The following is a 21,519-nucleotide window of genomic DNA, read 5'->3' as shown; positions in this document are numbered from 1 at the left end:
CCCTCTGCTCTTCCAAAACATCAAACATACTTCCATTCAGCGTATAACTATTGCTGTTATTTCTTTTTATCAAAGCTATCACCATAGACTTACTGACATTCCACCTGCTAGTTATCAGTCCATTCCCCATCATGTTAATCTTTTGCATATCTCTTTTGCATTTTTCTTTGGTCTTTTCAGCCAGCATATAGTGTAGAGAGTTAGAAAGTTGAATTAGATTGGAATTCAGCTCTTAAAGGTGAAAGGAAGGCCTCTAAAAGTAAATATTACATTGTCTTAAAACTGCATTATGTTGCTTGTTACACATATGTTTAGTATTAATTATTTTCTCTTTTTCGGCAGATTTTTCCTGGGTTGATTCTATCAGACATAAAACCAGCAAAAAGGATGAAATTTAAAACTGTCTGTTATCTACTTGTTCAACTGATGCACTGTCGTAAGATGTTCAAAGCTGAAATACCCTTTTCCAATGTGATGACGTGTGAGGATGATGACAAGGTAAGCATTGGAACAATTTTATTCAAATTTTGTTGATGTATCTGACTTTTTTTTCTCATGAGATCCATGTTTGACAAGGAAATGTGTCAATGAGGAAGTGTTGTTTTCCTCTTTTCCAGCCTATTTCTTTTGAAAGTCATTGCCTTCTATATATTCTTCTGTAATAGAATCGCTCAGCATGCTCATTGTGTTGATTGAAAGCTGCTATTTATTTCTCCACTCATCATCCTACCCAGCTGGCATGAAGTGACTGAAGCTTTTGTTATTAATTTCCTGAAAGACCACTGCACAGATGTGGATTAACATCAGCAAAAGGAAGATACTAATTCGAATCTAAATATAGGGTCCTGCTACAAATTAGGATATTTAAATCTATAATCACATTATCAGAAGAGTTTCATATATTTAAGTCACGGCAATTGAAGACGGTAAAAAGGACTTGTTAGTTTGTAGATGACTGAATACAATACTTTAAATAACTTATTGAAGTGATAGAATTTATGACACACAGACATCATAGATGAACACACTTCAGTTTCCCAAATTGTTTATTTTCAATGAAGGTACAGTGGAACATTTACAAAAGTTATTTCTAAGTAAATTATTTGCTTCTCTTATATTGCCAGTTAAATGTGGCTTAATAGGTTATTGTAGAATGTTGCTCATCCAGCTAGACAGGTCGAAGGCCAAACTGACTGGCATTCCATAAATTTTGCCTTCAGCAGTTGAAGTTTGACATTTTTTGGTCAGAATGTAAATTGCAGTACTTGGCATAAATGTTGTATTTCAGTGGAAATCAAACCTGGTAGAGCCCATGTGAAGCCAATGCAGTGACAGTGGTAGTGGAGAACTCTTGATTCTAATTACCTTCATCTATCTGCATAGCTTGCTGATTTAAAAAAAAAATTATTGCTGAGAGGCAACCGATGAAAGAACATAGAAGAGGAAATAATGAAATGAAACCATGACTAAAGCAGGAATATAATGTTTTTTTTGCCTGAAATGTAGGGTTAAGGAGGATTGCAATAAGACCATCCTATTTCATTTCTGTGAAGAATTGAACTCCAGCACAGAATAGATTTTATCTTTTGAAACTAATATATAATTCCATCGCATGTTTTACAGTACACAACAAATAAAACCTGTCAATTCACTGATATCTCTGTGGATCAGGTGATAGTTTATTCTGTTTATAACATTTTGCTATGCAGACCAAATTGTGCAAAGGCACAAGAATTCTGAGCATCAAGATTTTTTTTTGTCCCTTTGTTTCAAGAAACCCCTGAACAGGTTCAAAGATAGGGACCCTATCGTTGCTCCACAAGAACCTTAAAAGTCAAGGCCTCTTGCTTCAGCTCCAGAAGGGGGTCAGATCTGTCATCCTTGGTTGTGATTGACTAATTATACATAATTACTAAAGCTCTGTAATTTATATCTCTTGCTATCAAGCAATGAACTACCTTTTCTTGTTGAGACATATAAGTATTTCATCTTCTACCACTGTTAACTAAACAGGCCTTTAGACTCTGTATCATAAGGAGAATTTGTGGCAGCATTGAGCCTTAAGGCAAGCTGCCTGTGCTTGGTTGTGCAATTGTACAACACTCCTAATAGTCTTTGTAGTAATGTAGAGCCTATCCTGATAACCTGCAGAGAAGCAATTAAATACATCTTGGTTTACTTGTTTGACAGAAAGGTGGGTCCCTTTGTAAAGGGCCAATACATAGATGGTATGCCTGGCAGCACACAAGTATTATTTAAATCAGCGGACAGCAATAAGTTTTATATGCTGTTTAATCAGAATGAATAGATGCAGTTAATCTTGGATTACAATCCCTTTGCCTGCTTTTGAGGCTAATTCAGTTCTTTGCCATTATCTTCATCTGCACAATACCATGAGTGTTTATAGCCTGCTGTGTAGCATTGAATCTGGGTGACATGGCTGACAACACATGTGAAAACTTTTCTGTTTTGTGTTTAGACTACATTGCTGAATGCAATAATGTAGATGTGAAAATAATAGTCCTAGAGTTGAGCAGCTCTTATGAGCTTACTGAATCATTATTTCAAAGATTTTTGAAGAATTGGTCTGTCAGAAGAGAGAAAAGCAATTTGCACAACATAATGAGGACTATCAAGACAGTTTACACCTTCAAATTTATAGTAGGTATAAATACAACAAACTAATGATTTAATTTGTTGAAGGACAGTGGGTGGTGTTGTTCTGTTTGCAGTATGTGTGCCTGAAAATCAAGCCCTCATCTTTAAAAGGTTATTTTCTACATTCAAAATTATTTCCTGCTTTTATTTTTATAAAATGATCCAGTGGAAAATACGACTACAAAATTTTATTATCAGGACTGTTGGATTGCTTATTAACATACTCTAAGATGTCTGTTCTATCCTTCTCCTACATAGTGACATATTCCTTGGCTAATTAAGGCAACAGGCAGGCTCTTGAAGTTAGGAGTCGCAGGGTAAGAGAGATGAGAATCTCTTTACAGAGAAGCCTTTGTCTGGACTCATATGATGGAAGATAGGGAATGGCTGTAGGCCTGTCTGTATAGCTGGCACTCCAGCCTGCAGTTGGGTGCCCATCTCCAGATGATTCAGAGATGCCGATGTTGGACTGGGGTGTACAAAGTTAAAAATCACACAACACTAGGTTATAGTCCAACAGGTTTAATTGGAAGCACACTAGCTTTCGGAGCGACGCTCCTTCATCAGGTGATTGTGATGACATGACAATCACCTGATGAAGAAGCGTCCCTCCGAAAGCTAGTGTGCTTCCAATTAAACCTGTTGGAGTATAACCTGGTGTTGTGATTTTTAATCATCTCCAGATGGTTGAACTGCAACCCTGTCACATAAATGAGATGTAGACTGACTGGCTGTTAGTGAGTCTCATTGGTTGTCCATCTTATGGATGCTTCTGGGCCCTAAATCTGCTTCCCCTAAAGTAACTAACATTGGGAATGATGGGAAACCTGCACACCAGAAAGTGCTAGTACCTTTCAGCTCTGTCTGCCTCCATTTCATCCCTAATTGGGATTCAAAAAATAATTTTGTAATTTTGGGCTTTGTCCCATTTGATATGTTTTAAAAGGCCACATTAAATATTTTCTATTATATGTTGCTTAAAAATTTGATTTAACAGAGATCTCATTACCATATGTATATAGATAACTTCAGAACTCCCAATACATGCCCCGGCCGTTACATAAATGGACCATTGATGCAATGCTCTGACATGGCCTTTTCTCTGTTCAATGTCTGGGAACCATGCCCAATATTCTGTGCAAAGTGCATACACAGCAATACTGAAGGTACCCCCAAAATGCTCACAAATTATCCTCTTTAAGATCCTTTAAGTTTTAATTTGAGGATACGATGCATTAAAATGAGCAAATCAACAAAACAAATAGCTTTGTCATGGATGGTGAATGTGATCACATTTCCTTGTTGAAGGAAACAATTTCTTCAGTGGTGCAACTTCACCTTCAGTCTATCTGACCTGACTTTAATATGAGCAAAATGCTGCAATACCTTTCAACCAATTCAAAGATGTTGAAATAAATTTATTAAGGCAAGACACAACAGATTCCACAGTGACAAAGACAATCTGGTATGAATGACTTCTGCCATTTCCTTTCTCCCCCATAACAAAAGGTGTAGATGTTGGCTGACTCTTCTAAATTAAGGAATTGTTACAGAAAACACAATTACTGATCAGATGTAGTGATCACAGAGAACAGTCAGTGTGGGCAGGCGAGCAGATTGGAGTGGGCAGCTTGTTTTTTTTGTAGTGTTTTAATTAGAAAGAAAAGGGATACTAAACATGGAGGGTGCCCTCTGTGCATCAGAAAGTAACTGCCTTGCCCCTCCAAGCCCAAGGAGACAATTGCATGCCTAGATTTTAAAACTCACTGCAACGCCCCCCAACACCGCACCCCACCCTACCCCCCACCCACTCTGAGTCCATCCAATGATGTTGACTTATCTGGCTGGGTTCAGCCTGGGTATGCATGCACCAATCCAGCCCACTCACAGCACATTAGAGCTGAAGGCTGGGTTTCTTATTTAGCTATGAGCTGACCACTGACTCTCCTTTGGTGGGGAGGAGGCATATGCAGACAGTCCGCTGCCTCTTATCTGTGTCGCTAAGTAGGTGGATAATATGCATGATTATCTAGCATTTAACGTTAACATAACCTTAATGGCTTTGATTTGAGATGGTGTCAATGAAGATTTCACGGATTCTGCATAATATAGAAAGTACTGATCCTGGACAGAAATCATATAAATCACATTTATTTCTATTTGTCTTTTTAATTGTTGTTCTTCACTGAACATAACCGACACAGAAAATATGCAGGAACAAATCTGCATCCATGGGTTCTTCACCCTTTAAAATTGATTTACTTCTTTCCATTGAGAGCTTTAGTGCAATGTGTAACATTCTGCTGACTAAGTTCAGGTAAAGGTAGGAAGGCTGCACCATTTCATCCAATACAGTTGAAACTATTATCTGGCGATTACTTGGTTGCTAAAGTAAATGAAGAAATTATCAAGACCGACTAAACAGATGAAGCAAGAAGAAGTCCTCTCTCCCATCCTGTTCTCTGGATGAGAGGGTTTTGCACTGGAGCAATAAAAAATGGTATGGTTTGAAAACTGCTCTTTTTTCCACCTATCACAAATTAAAATATTTTCTTTTATTTACAAAGAGAAGAGCCTTGAGGACTGCATCTGAAAAAGTCAGAAACCGATCATCTTTCTCTGCAAATGTTATGCACAATGCTCCAGGAACACGGGTGAATCGATACATCAGCCGGTTAATTGAAGCTCGGCAAACAGAGTCTGAAATGGCAGATTTACATTTTGTTACCTTAAAGTACAAACAAACTGAAAGGGAACAGAAAGTAAGTTTTTTTTTAAAATAAAACCAAGTAAACCTACAATGTGTTTTATAGTGCATAGAAGTCTATGTTAACCAAATAATTTTCTCAGTTTTTATCTAAGTGCATCCTCTACATTGCCTGTAGCATCCATGAGTAAATTGCACAGATTGCTCTACAGTCAATCATTCTGGCTCCAAGGGGTTGGTGTCAATATCAACAAATGGAACAGTGAAAATCCACGCATAAGTACAGCGGCTTTTTAACTGACCCACCTAATTATGATTTTACTTTCAGCTTTGTACCTAATTAACGTCAGTAGGCATGATCATGATATGTATTTCATCTCTGGTTAAAGAAACAGCAAAAGCATCCAGGTTGATAGAGTTAGGATGAGGAGACACGAGCCTGCTGCTATGAAGTCAATGCAGGCAAAGGCTGCACTCTGCTTCATTTACCCTGAGCTGGATGCACTCCCAGGTTCCTGGAGGCTGAAGGATGCCTGAAGAGAGATAATCTTCCCTAATGACATGAGGGAGAATCTTGCAGTTAGCTCAAAGGCGGCCTTGCTTGAGTTAATCCAGAGATCAGCAGCAGGAGCACAGCACCACCTTCCTTGATTCAGTACAAGAAGCAATTTATTAACATAAACAAGGCAGGAAACTTTGCCATATTCAGCTACACCCTTGTATCTCCCCATCTCCTCATGCTGTTTTCTTCCTCGTGCCAATTTATCGTACATTGTCAGTGTAATTTTTGTCTCCCCATCCATTCATCCACCACTGTCAGTCCCACTTACCTTTGTGTATGGTCATACCTGTCCCTTCTAGTCACGCTCAAAAATTGGATGAACACCCTAATGTACAATGATTTGGCCTCAACTACTTTCTGTGGCAGAGGATTCACAAGCTCACCAACTCTCTGGGTGAAGAAATTTCTTCCACTTTCTTTCCTAAATGGTCTAACCGCTTATCATTAGACTGTGACCCCAGGTCTGGACTTGGTGGTCATTAGGAACATCCTTCTCGTATTATCCCGTCTGATCCTGTTAAACATTTATAGGTTTCTATGCAACCACTCCCCTCATTCTTCTGAACTCCAGTGAAAATAGTTCCAACCAATCCAGTCATAGAGATGTACAGCCTGGAAACAGACCCTTCGATCCAACCCTTCCATGCCGACCAGATATCCTAATCCAATCTGATCCCACCTGCCAGCACCCGGCCCATATCCCTCCAAACCCTTCCTATTCATATACCCATCCAAATGCCTCTTAAATGTTGCAATTGTACCAGCCTCCACCACTTCCTCTAGCAGCTCATTCCATACATGTACCACCCTCTGCATGAAACAGTTGCCCCTTAGGTCTCTTTTATATCTTTCCCCTCTCATCCTAAATCTATGCCCTGTCGTTCTGGACTCCACGACCTCAGGGAAAAGACTTTGTCTATTTATCCTATCCATGTCCCTCATAATTTTGTAAACCTCTATCAACATGACCTCCCAACTCCTGTACTCAATAGTCTGACCAATAATGGAAAGCATACCAAACGCCGCCTTCACTATCCTATCCACCTGCGACTCCACTTTCAAGGAGATGAAATTGAGCTTGAGGGAACCTGATGCGATTTGAACACGCAACCTACTCGGCTGGAGTCAGACGCGCTGCCGTTACACCGCAGGCCGATAAATAGGTCTTTGTTGCTCTCCTTCTGTGTTAATGCATTCACATGTATTTTGTCTCATTGGGGGCATCATTCAAGAGGTGAATCAAGTTTTCCATGATGAAAATAACAATTCCAATGAGCTGACTCTCTTCTGAAGGTGGACGATCAAATGACTTGTTTAGGTTTTGTGACGGTGCGCTTTGTAATTTCTTGGGTGAATATTGGCAATTTATTGGATTTTCACTTGGTGACTCTCAATTTATATCTGAGCAAGACTAATTGTGAAGTCAGGGACACAGTTTACATTGGAGGCTACAGCCTTATCCACATTCTGCTAAGCTGTATCTAACCCCCATTGATGGCACAGTTTCAAAGTGAGTCTGAATTACTTGCTCGTTGAGAGATTGGATGAGTCTAGCTTAAGCATGGATGACATAGTATCATAGACTTTGTGATGAAGTCATCTCCAAAGTCTTGTATTGAGAATAAAAGAAAGCAATCATGAGTGTGCATGTAGATGTCTTCCATTGACCCAAAGACAATTAATGTCACCTTAAGTAGAATGAGTAATATCCAAAGTTTGATATTTCATGGACCTAATTGGAGTGATTGAAACGATGTTAGCCAAGTGGACCTCTTAGAATGGAAGTACCCTAATTGGGGCTGTTAATCTGGTCCAATCAAGGAGGCCTGGCTGACAGAGATAAACAGAAGTGTCAGAGGTTCTGTTCACTCTTGACAGCCAATTCTGAGGGAGCTGGATCAATGTCAAGGACACTCCACGTGTAAATAAAGGATGACTTGGTGGCAAAATATGGCCCTCTGTGGACATGTTTCACTAATAATCTGCAAAGATGTTCTGCAGACATTGTTGACAAGAAATTATGGATGTGACTGAGAGAAAATAATGGTGAATGTGGACATGATAATTGGAACTTCATTCAAAGCACTTCCATTTCACATGCATTCATCCATTTCCCTGCACTGCACCCCAATAAGTATTCCAAATATCACCTTGTCATCTGAAGGGTCAATTTTATCCATGAACTTAAGTCTTTGGCCATGTCCTCATGAATCCAAATGTGAAGAAGACTTCAGCCAAGAGAATCTCAGCACTGGGGTAGGGGTTTGAGCATCTGAGAAACAGAAAATCAATGTTTCGGGCAAAAGCCCTTCATCAGGAAAGAGCTTTTGCCTGAAATGTCGATTTTCCTGCTCCTCGGATGCTGCCTGACCTGCTGTGCTTTTCCAGCACAACTCTAGTCTCCAGCATTTGCAGTACCCACTCCTGCCTAGGGATCTGAATCACCAAACTGTGTACCTTGTCATCACAGATATTGTGAAAAGCTGTTTTAGAAAAGCAGGTAAGAAGGCAGTTGAGTGCTCATTGGTAAGACTTCAGCCCCCTCATTTATTGCAATGCTCTCAATTGGCTTTCACTGATGAGTTCCAGAACAGCCATGAACCAAATATTACACTATAAACTCACATCACAATTGCTGTTTTTGAAGGATTAACATCCCCTCGATTGACAACCCACCCATCCCGAAGGGGTGCACAACTTGCAGCAAAAATGAAGATGTGAGTGGGCTTTTACAGTTTCCCAAATGAAACATTTCCTGAACTAACCCTCTACTTATATAGTCATCTGTGTAACATTCCCCCACTCACGCCAACCCCCTACCTGATATCATTTCTCAAAATCTCTTGGTGAGGGTGGAGGAAACATCTGTCAGTACTGATTGCTATCCTTTTTCCTAAATTGAAAGTGCACATGAGTTGCTGTTGAACCCATTACTTGATTGTAAAACATCTTCTGGTAAAACTAGCTGTCTAGATTCGTGTAGAAAAATGGTGAGATACTATAACTCAGTTACGTCTGTGCCTGCAAGACAAGAAGGAAAAAACTCTGTAATTAGTTCCCAAGTTGCAGAATTACCTGCTGCAATCTTTGGTGAAGCAGAATGTAGAAATCCCGTCAAAGTAAGTTAAAGGCGATATGGAAATCACAACTATATTGGCATTGCTTTTCTGCTCACAAGTTATCTAGAAGGTTGTCTGACTGAATTTCTGATTCTCTGCAGTAACATGTAAGAATACCGTATGACATTTTAATCAAAAACACATTTGTTGTTTCAAACAATTTTGCTTAATTGGGTAATTTATTTGCTTGAACAGATTGATTTCTGTGTGGAAAATGTCTTGTGGTTAAAATAAAGACTAAATAAATTAGTTTTTTGTTTGCAAATAAACCATAACTGTGATCACAAAGGGTTTCATGCAAATGTTGCAACAAAATATTCCAAAGTATTCATTCCCCTTATTGGCTCTGGATTTTCTTTTTTACTTCTTTAAGGAAAATACATGGTGATGAAAAGTTGAGGTGAAATGATGAGGAATGTGGTTGGGAAGTGGAGAATTGAGTCTTTCTCTGCCTGGCAACTTTGTTCGTATTTTTTAATTTTGTAAAATCCACGCATGAACATTCAAGCAGGATTCATTGCATAGTAATAGTCTAAAGATGTGCAGGTTAGGTGAATTGGTCATGCTAAATTGCGCATAGTGTTCGGTGCATTAGTCAGAGGGAAACAGATCTGGGTGGGTTATTCTTTACAGGGTCGGTGTGGACTGGTTGGGCCGAAGAGCCTGTTTCCACACTGTAGGGAATCTAATCTAATCTAATAAACTATGGGAACTTTGGCTGATATATTGCTGCTCAATTGGTTAAGAAACACAGGGGTTATTTCTCCCATTTACTATTTGTACAAAATTATAAGTATACAGTTGTGGTTTGTGATTTCTACAAATTCTGAACAGGCAAGCTCCTTCTCAAACCAGACTTTCCTTTACATAGCAAACAGAGAGGAAGTAAATCTACTAGTGAGCCTGATTTTGATGATCGACTTATCAGTGTTCTACAACCTAGCTCATCGGTACATTTACTGCCTGGACACTTAGCTTAAATATGTCTGCAAGTTAGTTAAAGAAGGTGAAGATCATTTGGCCCTGAGGTTTCCCATTGCATAATCTAGATGCTTGCTAAATGATTCAACGACATATCTGTTGGTCCATAGGACTACAAAATGTAAGCGCAGAAGTAGCCCATTAGTCTGCTCCATCATACAAAGAGATCTTGGCTTAACTGATAACCCATACTTTCATTTTCCCTTTTATTCCAGTTTATCCTCAATTATTTTACTGGTTAAAAATTTGTCTCTTTCATCCTTGAATATCCGTAATGACCCCACCTCTACAGCCCTCTCCAGGAGACAATTCCATAGATGTGCTACCTTCAGATAGAAGAAATTCCTCACCTCTTTCTTAAGTGGACGACCTTTTATTCTGAGAAGGTCTCGCTGGTCCAAGATTCTTTCATGAGGAGAAACAACATCTCCACATCTACCCTGCCAACATCCCTAAGAATCTTGTCTGTTTCAATAAGACCACCTCGCATTATTATAAACGCTGGTCCCACTAATCAACCTCTCCACTGTTTGTTTGAAAGGGATATTTTTCTGATAAAAGCTCGAAACCTGCCTTTTAGTAATTTGAATCGAGGCCATCTTGTCCTGCCACATTTTAATTCAGTGTTCCTGAGTTGCCTTTCCCAAATTTTTAACTCTCATATACTTCCGTAGGTTCATCTCTTAGATGTCTCATTATGAAAAGCCCATGTTATGTGAGTTTTCTTGATAATGCGGACATATGATATGATGGATCTGTTTTATGCTACATTTCTGCACCACCGCCAAAGCCTATATATATATTGCTTGTGGCTTAGTGACTTGAATAGTACTGTACATCTGGTTTGAACAGTCAATTGCACAGTTAGATAACCTGTTCTGTTAACTTGTTCTGTGTTTGGTTATGCTGTCCAATATTTGATTGGCTTTTTTAATTGCTTTTTGGCACAGGTTGGACATGTTCAGTGCTGATTCATGAGAATTTTGTAAACTTAATTCTTCAAAATTTCATTACCATTCATGAAGTATGTATCACTGCTTATTTTGTTAATGGAATGAAAATCAAAATGGTTTTCCACTGATTTCCACTGCAAAGCCTTGACACCATTTATTTTCTGTCTGGTGCTTCAATTTGACATAAGGACAGGCTTTTATGAGATTGTATAATACAATGCAATAAGATGTTATCAGACAATGGAATACAGAAGAACCTCAATTATCCAAATGAGATGGGCGGGCACTATTTCGTTCAGATAATTGATTATTCAGTTAATTGGTTCAATGCCTTTCCTCTGGGGCTCTGAGTTTTCTGTTATGTCTGCTCCCCGCTCAGGAAATTAGACAGCAGCACACCACATGCGAATGCCCGCCCCCACCCCCTATCCAACACTGAGACCCCCAAACCCTGTTCAACACTGCCCCCCCCGTCTGCTTCCCACCAACCCCCCCATCCAGTCCCCACCCTCACCCCCTTGTCCGCCCACCAACTCCGTTCAACACCGCCCCCACCCATTGTCTGACTATTGTCCATACCCCTGTCCCCAGTCTAACCAGGCCGCCCTGCCCCCAGTGCACTGCTTGGGGGGGGGGGGGGGGGGGTGGGTTGCTGGACACCAACACTAAGACTGCTGCTGCCATTGGGGGGTGAGTCTCAAAAGTGTACAGGACAATGTTGGAGAGATTATCTGGGGAAAGGGGGTAGTTCAGGGTAAACTCCCCGCCCCCCATGTAGAACTCCAGGGAAAGTGTGGGGGGAGGGAGAGAGGGGGCGGGTGGTCAGTCATTCGGACATGGTGCCTGGGCACCCATCGATGTCCAGGACTTTTCTTGGCAGCATTTCGGTAAGCTGAGTTCACTTTTAATCATTGTAAACAAAATACCTCTTTGATGTAATGTTTCTATCGGGACCTTGAGATCTTCTTCAGATAATCCGAAATTTGGATAATTGAGGTTCCTCTTGTGTGTGTTTTTTTGTCTGTTTAGAGAAAAATAATGTTTACTGAACACCAAAGCACTTTTATTGCAGTAGAATAACAATATGATAATGCCAGAAACTAACAAAACCAAATACTTATGTTGCAAAATCTGTAGCCATAAAGAATCATGGAAGGTTGTTAATATATTGTAAGGCAGTAACTCAATCAAAGGTGATAAAGATAGCATTTTTCAAGATCATAATGTTCCTAAATTATTTTGCACTTCCAGTCTGAGATGTTTTTTTTTGATTAAATAGATACTGGTTCATTACTAGAATTCACTGATTTGTCAGAGTTTGCATTTAGATGAACCATTTAATATTCCCTTCAATAACTAATGGTATGGCTAGTTCAAGTCCAGGAAATCTGAACTCATTGATTTTAACATGCACATATTACAGCATTGCTTTAACTCAACCCATTATCAGTGTACATAAGTTTCGCTCTGTCCACGTTCTGAATAGACCAGTGCCTATCCAGATATGACATATATCACGGAAGCAATAGCCTAAGTTGTTTGCTTTCTTGAAAAAAAATGATTACTGTGAACTCTCCAATATTTTGTGGGAGTTTGTGTTTTCTTTTCAGCTCTTCATTTTGTACTAAGTGCCTTGAATTTTGCCAAAAGTTTAACATTTTATCTTTTTCCTCTTTAATGGTAAAATACAGCATTTAAGACCATAAATGTCTCATTAACAGTGGCTAGTTCAAATAGTGTGATCTAATGTTTTAATTTGTACAAACTATTCACTATTCTGCATCTGTGGCCTAGATTTTGAGGCAAAAATAATGATAAGGTCAATATTATTGAGTAAATTGGACAGAAAATTCCACTGTCCACACATGTATAGCTGAAACATGGAAATGAAGATGTTGCTATTTGAGTTCCTTTTATTCTAGTACAAGCTTCACTATCCTGTAAACCCAGTGGGAGACTGATCATTTAAATACACATGACATTGTGGCACTCACTCAGCAGACACACCAGTCCAGCAACAGTATGCTAGCAAGAGTAACTGCAAATTATCATCTGAACTGTTCAATTAACTTGCATGATATTTTCAAGTGAATTGAATCCATGCTACTTAATCTGTGTTACTTACAAATAACACAAGAAATGCAACTCCTCCAGAGCAGTGAACTAGGTGTTGCGTCACCACCTTGATGATCTGCTCGATGATCTGACTCCTGGCCTCAGGGCTCTCACTGTGTACATGCTAGATATTTATGGTTTGGTCATGGGATCCTGAGTCTTGAGGCAGGTACAAAACTGATCACCCTTGTGGTGCAGCAGTCATTCTCTTGTTTAAAGTAGGAGCTAAAAGTTTGAGGGAATGGCAAACTAACACAGAATTCAAATAACAGGATTGCTACCAGGATAGCAGGCATTTCCCAGCCTGATGTCGTAGCTTGCAGTTACCTGGGTAGTAATCCTGGAAAAGTTATATGCACACTGTTCAGAGCGAAAACAATGTCCTCTCACCTCACGTAAGGAGTGTCTGTCATCTCTTTGATCAGCAATGGATCTGGGAGACATTACAATGTTTCTGACCCTGTCACTAGCATTGCCAACCTCACCCTGTTCTGCAGTTGAAGGTCTGGTTGCCAAAATTGATAGTGTTCTGTAAGCATCTTCTCCACAGAGAGCAGATGAAACACACTGCTGCTGACCTCGGGGCGATAAATGCTCAAAGAAGAAGGGATAAGGCTTCCTGCAAAGAGTTCTTCTCCTCATTCTGAGTCAGAGTCTGATGCAAATGGTTATTGTGGTTCATCTTACTGCAGAACACATGTTTATGGATATGAGATTAGATCTGAAAATGAGACCATGGGTTTGAAATGGCAAAACTGGTATTAAATTATGATATCTTGATCGAACATCTTTGTATGTTTTCAGCATATATTCCAAAAACCATTAGTACACATATTCCATTACTACTCTTCCCAAATGTGCTGACTGCATTGAAAGTGTGTACACATCACACACTCTTCATTTTGGCATCATAATGGCACTCGTAGTTCCCATGGCATTGGGGATATAAATGCACATTTAATGGTATGCATTTGTAATTCACTGAGGAGTCTTCAAATGAGATACATTGTTGCTTGCTCTTCTCACGCAGATTCCAATGATCCTTGCTGTTTCAGTTCTTTCATGCCTAGAAATTACAGAATATAAGGAAATCATTGAGCAAATGAAAATACAATAGGGATGGCAAACATTCACTTGTCGTTGACAACAAAATCTAAGCCAGTATGTAAACAATAATCATTATCTCAGAAGAAAAACGATACTTGTGTCTTATTTTGAAATAATTTTTTGATTAAGTGCATTCAGTTTCTAAATAAACATTTTACTGCTTTTATTTGTCTAACCCCTAAATACACTAGGGTGGATGCATAGTGATTTCTTTCTAGTCATAATTAAGATTTTCTTTCACTCTTCCACTCACAGTATCATCAACTTCATGATGAATATTTTACAAGTGCAGTCATCCTCTCATTGATACTTGCTGCCTTATTTGGTCTTCTGTATCTTCTCATAATACCGCAGTAAGTAATATTTATATTTTCTTTAATATAACTGCCCTTTCAAACCTGCTATTTATTCACAAGTACAAACTTGTTTCCTATTTTTCATTTAGGAGCACGGTGGTCCTTGTCCTCTTAGTATTCTGCATTTGTTTCCTGGTTGCTTGTATTATGTATCTCCATGTCACTCGAGTGCAGGTAAACTAGGTTTTACTTTACAAATTTTGAGTATTAAATGATCCATGTAACATGTTTTCTGGTATCAGTTCCCAAATTGATCCACAATGTTTCTTCATAGCTTATGAAGAGAGTGCTTCAAATTCGAAAAAACTTGGGATACTCTTGCAATTGAATTAAGAATCCTTTCTGCCCAGGGAGACACGGTGGCTAGGTGGTCACCACTGCTGCCTCACAGTGCCAGAGACCTGGGTTCAATTCCAGCCTTGGGTGACTGTGTGGCGTTTACACATTCTCCCCATGTCTACGTGGGTTTCCTCCGGGTGCTCCGGTTTCCTCCCACAGTCCAAAGATGTGCAGGTTAGGTGAATTGACCATGCTAAATTGCTCATAGTTTTCAGGGGTATGTGGGTTAGGTGCATTAGTCAGGGATAAATATAGGGTAGGGGAATGTGTCTGGTTGGGTTACTCTTCGAAGGCCCGGTGTGGGCTTGTTGGGCTGAAGGGCCTGTTTTCACACTGTAGGGATTCTATGATTCTTTGTGACAATGCATACATTGTCCTCTGCCACTTCCACTACCCACAAACAAGCCCCATCACTGGAGATATATTTTCCTCCCCACCCCGGAGAGACCATTCCCTCCGTGACTCCCTTGACAGACTCATGCACCCCCACCAGCCCTCACCCCACTCCTGGCACGTTCCCCTGCCTCTGCAAGAAGTGCAAAACCTGTGGTCACACCTCTCCCCCCTCCCCTCCACACACAGCCCCCCACCGCCTCCATCCAAAGCCCCAAAGGATCCTTCCACGTCCAACAGAAACCTACCTCCACCAATGTCATCTACTGTGTCAGTTGCACCTGATGTGGTCTCCTCTACATCAGGGTGACAGGATGCCAACTTGCGGATCATTTCAGATAACATCTCTGGGACACCGCACCAACCAACCCCACCACCCCGTGGCTGAACACTTCAACTCTCCCTCCCACTCCACCAAGGACATGCAGGTCCTGGACCTCCTCCATCGCCAAACCCTAAACACCCACTTTGGGACCCTGCAACCACACCAGATTAATGTGCATTTTACCAGTTACCTCATTTTCCCTCCCCCCACATTATTACTGTCCCAAGCCTCCAACTCGGCACTGCCCTCTTGACCTGTCCATCATCTTTCCCATCTATCCACTGTGCCCTCCTCTCCATCATATCACCTTCTCCTCCATCTTCATCTACCTATTGCGTTGTCAGCTACCTTCCTGTCAGCCTGACCTCCCCTCCCATTTATCTCTCAGGCCCCCAACTCACAAGTCTCATTCCTGATGAAGGGCTTATGCCCAAAACATTAATTCTCCTGCTCCTCGGATGCTGACTGACCTGCTATGTCTTTCCAGCACCACCCTCTTGACTCTGATCTCCAGCACCTGCAGTCCTCACTTTCTCCTATTCCTTAAAACACACCCCTTTGACCACATTTTTGGTTATCCACCACAATATCTCTTCACATAAGTCAATGTCAGATTTTGTTTTATAAGCATCTCTAAAGCACCTTGGGACATTTTATCACACTAACAATACTGTGTGCATACACATTGCTGTCATTCCTGTTTCTAAGTCATGCTTGCTTCAAAGATATTCTACTAGAAAGGATCCCAATACCTCAATCACTTCCCAAATGTAGCCTATGTATATAACTGTTCCTGCAGTTACCAACCAATATTCTTTTATGTATAAATCAATCTCCACCAAAAACTGTATACTTTCTGTTTCAGTGTAAGAATCCTTTAGCAGCAGCTGTGCCAATGTTTCCAATCCTCCACCACAAGTTTAGTTGGTCAAGATTTATTTGTGCGGGTAGGGCTAAGATACTTATGTCTATTTGCTATGTTGAATTCAGTGAATTATTTCAGCACAGCTATACCTGTCAAGGCAATACATTTATTGGCTTTATGTTAGAAATGTACCCTATTAATATACGCTAATGGAGCTGTTGTATATTGATCATAGTGAGACCGAGCATATACTGTGTTTTTTAAAGTGAAGAGTTATACCAGATACTGTGCAATGTAATATTGTACAATGTACTATTCTGCTGTGAAGTGATAACTGTATGTGTAAATGACTTGTTCCTCATATCCATAACATCCCAAGATTAATTGGAGGCTGATTTCTTAATGATAACGTTTGATTTCAGTGGTAACATTTTTAGTGTGGAGGTTTGATTTGATTTGATATATTATTGTCACATGTACTAAGGTACATTAAAAAAGTATTGTTTTACAAACTGACCAGATGAATCATACCTTTTATAAGTACATCAAGAGTAATAGAACAGAATGCAAATATAGTGTTACAGCTACAGAGAAGGTGCAGAGAAAGATCAACTCTAATATGAGAGGTCCATTCATAAATTAGATAACAGTGGGGAAGAAGTCTTGGATTTCCTCTCTAAGATTAAATGTCGTGTTTACTTTGTCCTTATGAGTGATTTTGTGATATTGTGTTCTCAAAAGGGAATCAATTACATTTGCAAAGAATGTGGGTATAGAATAATAACTATTATGTTTGAGGCATTATTTTCTGTACCACCTGGTACTCCCTGGACTGTTCTGGGACTGAGTGATCATGATTACAGCTTTTCTATACTTTGTCCCTAAAATATGCAGGAAAAATTGCATTTATGACACCTGAAGTATGATAATCAAATCACCGAAGTAGAAACATTATATTTGAATTCTATTACAAGTATAACTTGCTGAAATATAATTACCTTTTTAGTGTTTTCCAGGGTGCCTGACAATACAAATTCGAACTATTATCTGCGTATTCATAGTAGTCTTAACCTATTCAGTGGCCCAAGGATGTGTGGTAAGCAAATGTCAGATTATTTTAATTATATCAAGTGCATTTCTGCAGTGAAAACAGCACAAACAGATTAGGGATTGGCATTTGGCAATTAATGCAAATCCTGTTCTGAAATCTAAGCCACTTTACTTTTGAGGTCTCTGGCTTGGTAATTTCCAGCATGGATATACTTAGATTTATAAAAATTAACTGTGTTTAGGTTACAATTTCAGCATCCACAGATAGGTCTCCCTCATCCTTGCTCAAAAGGATCTAATAACTAAAAAGGACCTAATGTTAATTCCTAGTCAGAATTACGTTTGTGAATTCCTGCCCTGTATGCCACTTAGTATTCATAGTGGGAATGTTGAGGGTGAGAGAAGAACATTAGTCAGGACATCAGGAAGATAGAGGAACTGCCTCCATATCTATGTCATCTGATAACAAAATCAGGTTCTGGTGTCATAACCTCACAAATGTTTAAATATTTTTAAAAAGTACTGACACCTAGGGTCCGTCCTGGAAGATTGGCCAATGACATGAAGTAATGCAAGCAGAATGAAGATACAATGGTGAGTCAGTAACTGCAGAATATTGGGGTCCCATCACTCACTGGCAGAATTGTAGTGATGCACCAAGAGGTTTACAGACTCTGGTAATTGCATTTGTGACCTCTTCCCTTTGAAACTCCAGGATGATATCATCCAGAAGAACTTGTAAATCAGCACCTCAGAAATTACTTCAGCCATCACTGGTCAAGGTTAACAAATGACCAACAAAATCCAGATAAGTTGGAGTGACATACAGCACCCTGAACTTTATAATTAATCAGACTTTAAGTTAAAACTGTGCTAATGTATCATTAACTTTTATGTTCGACAATTGTCCTTTTTGATGTTTACATGTGATTGCTATGTTTATTCTTTATTGGAGAGCTTCCATTTGAAGATTTCTCAATGTTTCAGCTTTATAGGACACATAAGAAGGGGCATCAGATTGTGGGATAAGAATTGCTATAGCAATAGAGGAGCAGTGTCCTTTGGATAAGACAATGTATTAAGGCACTGTTCCCTTTCAAATGTCAAGGTAATATTTGAAGATGCACAATATTTGAGAAACAGAAGTGTCCTGACTAATATTTCTTACCCAGAAAAAAAACAATCAGATGTGTTTGTCTTCTTGATCAAACACATTTGGGGAACATTGCAGGGACATTGCTAAATTTCAAATACTAGTTCATTTTGTGAAGCACTTTGAAACAATAAGATAAAGTATTTTTTAAAAAGTGTTAATGTTTATTACTCTGGAGATTTTGCTCAAACATATAAACAAAGGAATTATAAGCAGGAATAGGCCATTTAGGCACTTAAGTCTGCTCCACTATTCAATAAATACATGGCTGACTTTATTACCCCACATTGCCAGCTACTATTGATGCCCTTTCACCCCCTTGCTGATCAAAATCTATCTACATTAGCCATAAATGTATTCAAAGACTTTGCTTTATTGTATCTCAAAGAAGAACATTCCAAAGATTCACATCCTCTTAGAATAAAAATCTCCTAATCTCTATTTTAAATGGATACCCCTTTGTTTTTAAACAAGGACCTCTGATTCTTGATTCTTCCACAAGGGGAAACATTGTTTCTAATCCATCATGCCAAATCTCCTCTGGATTTTATATCTTTCAAACAAGTCACTCTTACCGTTCTAAGCTCCATCAGCTATAAGCCAAGCTTGTCCAGCCTTTTCTTTTAAAATAACCCATCCATTCCATGCATAGTCTAACAATCTTTCTTGGAACTGTTTCAAACACTTTTACATCCATTCTTAAATATCTGTACACAGTACTTCTGGTACTGTACCTCCCCACTTCTTCAATGCTACCTATCCGTCTACCTAACTTTGTATCATCTGCAGACTTAGCCAGAATGCCCTCAGTTCCTTCATCTAGATCGTTAATGAATAAAGTGAAAAGTTGTGGTTCCAACACTGAGCCTTGCAGTACACCATTTGTCACCGGCTGCCATCCTGAGAAGGACCCTTTTATCCCCACCCACTGCTTTCTGCCAGACAGCCAGGCCTCTATCCATGCTAGCACCTTGTCTCTAACTCCTTGTGACCTTATTTTACTCAGTAGCCTCTTGTGCGGCACCTTGTCAAAGGCCTTCTTGAAATCCAGGTAGATAACATCCATTGGCTCTCCTTGGTCTAGACTGTTCATTACTTCCTCAAAGAATTCTAGAGATTTGTCAGACATGGCCTCCCCTTGATGAAACCATGCTGACTTTTCCCTATTTTACCAACACGTCCATGTATTCTGAAATCTCATTCTTCACAATAGATTCCAGGATCTTACCCACGATTAAGGTTAAGCTAATTGGTCTGTAATTTTCAATCTTTTGCCTTACTCCATTTTTAAACAGGGATGTCACATTAGGGATTTTCCAGTCCTCTGGGACCCTCCCTGATTCTAGCGATGACTGAAAGATCACCACGAGCACCTCCACTATCTCTTCAGCTATCTCCTTTAGGACTCTGGGGTGTAGTCCATCTGGTTCAGGTTATTTATCCACCTTCAGGCCATTCAGTTTTTCTAGCACTTTCTCCTTGATGATGGCCCCCATACTCAGCTCTGTCCCCTCACTCTCTTGAATTTTTGGGATATTACTTGTGTTTTCCACTGTGAAGACTAATGCAAAGTAATTATTCAGTTCCTCAGCCATTTGCTTGCTCCCCACTACTATCTCTCTAGTGTCATTTTCCAATAGTTTGATGTCCACTTTTGCCTTTCTTTTGCCCTTTATATATCTAAAGAAACTCTTGCCTTTCTTTTGCCCTTTATATATCTAAAGAAACTCTTAGTCTTTTGTATTACTGACTAGCTTAGCTTCATATTTAATCTTCTCCCTCCTTATCTTTTTTTTTGTTGTTGCCTTCTATTGGTCTTTGTAAGCTTGCCAAATCTCTGATATTCCACTGCCCTTCGCCACATTATATGCTTTCTCTTTTGCTTTTATGCTATCCCTGACTTCCCTAGTCAGCCATGGTTGCCTCATCCTCCCTGTACCATGCTTTTTTTTTTTACTCAGGATGAATCTCTGTTGTGTCTCCTGAATCACTCCCAGAAACACTTGCCATTGCTGTTCGACTGCCTTTATTTATGTTCAGTTGCAATAACTTCTTGTAAGGTTATTCAGATCCACTGATATTTGAATTTTCAACTGTTCACCTTTATGCCTTACTCCTTTATGATATAAATAGGAAAATTTCAGCATTTTTAAAATTCTTTCATCATATCAATAATTAAAGGTTGAGTTGCTCTTTCATTAGAGAGAGATGATTGGTGATGGTTTAATCTGATAGTCAACACACTTCAGACGAGGGGTGAGGTGGGAAGGTGGGGGTCTTTATTGCCCATGCTGTTGGCATTGTTCTGCATGGCAAACCAGCTTTCCAGCTAGCTGAGCTAACCAACCCTCCTGTATGAGTAATGGAATGTAAGAGTGCCAAGTTCAGCAAAGTAATTAAGAAGCAACTGTCTTCTGAAGTACAGAAGTGTTCAATTGGTTTGCTTCAAAGTATCGTAAACTTGTAGAATAATTATCTAAGAATGTTTCTTTTGATGAAAAGAATATAAATCCTTATTACTTTGTGTTTACACAGGTTGGCTGCATGCCTTGGCTATGGACTACCAACTCTAGCAGCTCCATTGTTATTGTTACCCCTGACGGACTCAATAAAACAATGACTGAATTGCCTTGTGATGCAGCCCATTATGCTTTTCTTGCTTGTGTTGTTGGAACACTAAGTCTTGCAATATTCCTGCGCATATCTTCATTACCAAAAATGATCCTTCTCCTCATTGTCACAATTTTGTATATAGTAGTTTTTGAGATTAGTGGATACAGAAGAGCAATGGGGTAAGTATTTAATTATTTCACAGTGCTATCAATTCAGATGCATA

General features: G+C 39.5%; 1 protein-coding gene across 3 annotated transcripts in view; it reads left to right on the top strand.

Annotated features, from left to right (window-relative positions):
• Nucleotides 1–21,519, top strand: part of LOC122549912 (adenylate cyclase type 1-like) — a 290,966-nt gene that overhangs the window by 202,314 nt on the left and 67,133 nt on the right. For all 3 annotated transcript variants that reach the window (XM_043690132.1, XM_043690133.1, XM_043690134.1), the window contains 6 exons: nt 343–498; nt 5,226–5,420; nt 14,458–14,555; nt 14,648–14,732; nt 17,487–17,576; nt 21,219–21,475. In XM_043690132.1, the coding sequence (XP_043546067.1) occupies nt 343–498; nt 5,226–5,420; nt 14,458–14,555; nt 14,648–14,732; nt 17,487–17,576; nt 21,219–21,475 (881 nt within the window). The remainder of the gene's footprint in view (nt 1–342; nt 499–5,225; nt 5,421–14,457; nt 14,556–14,647; nt 14,733–17,486; nt 17,577–21,218; nt 21,476–21,519) is intronic.

The sequence above is a fragment of the Chiloscyllium plagiosum genome, chromosome 5 (assembly GCF_004010195.1).
Source record: "Chiloscyllium plagiosum isolate BGI_BamShark_2017 chromosome 5, ASM401019v2, whole genome shotgun sequence".
Classification (NCBI taxonomy): domain Eukaryota; kingdom Metazoa; phylum Chordata; class Chondrichthyes; order Orectolobiformes; family Hemiscylliidae; genus Chiloscyllium; species Chiloscyllium plagiosum.
The sequence above is the reverse complement of the archived record's forward strand: the minus strand, read 5'-3'. Positions and strand labels throughout refer to the sequence as shown.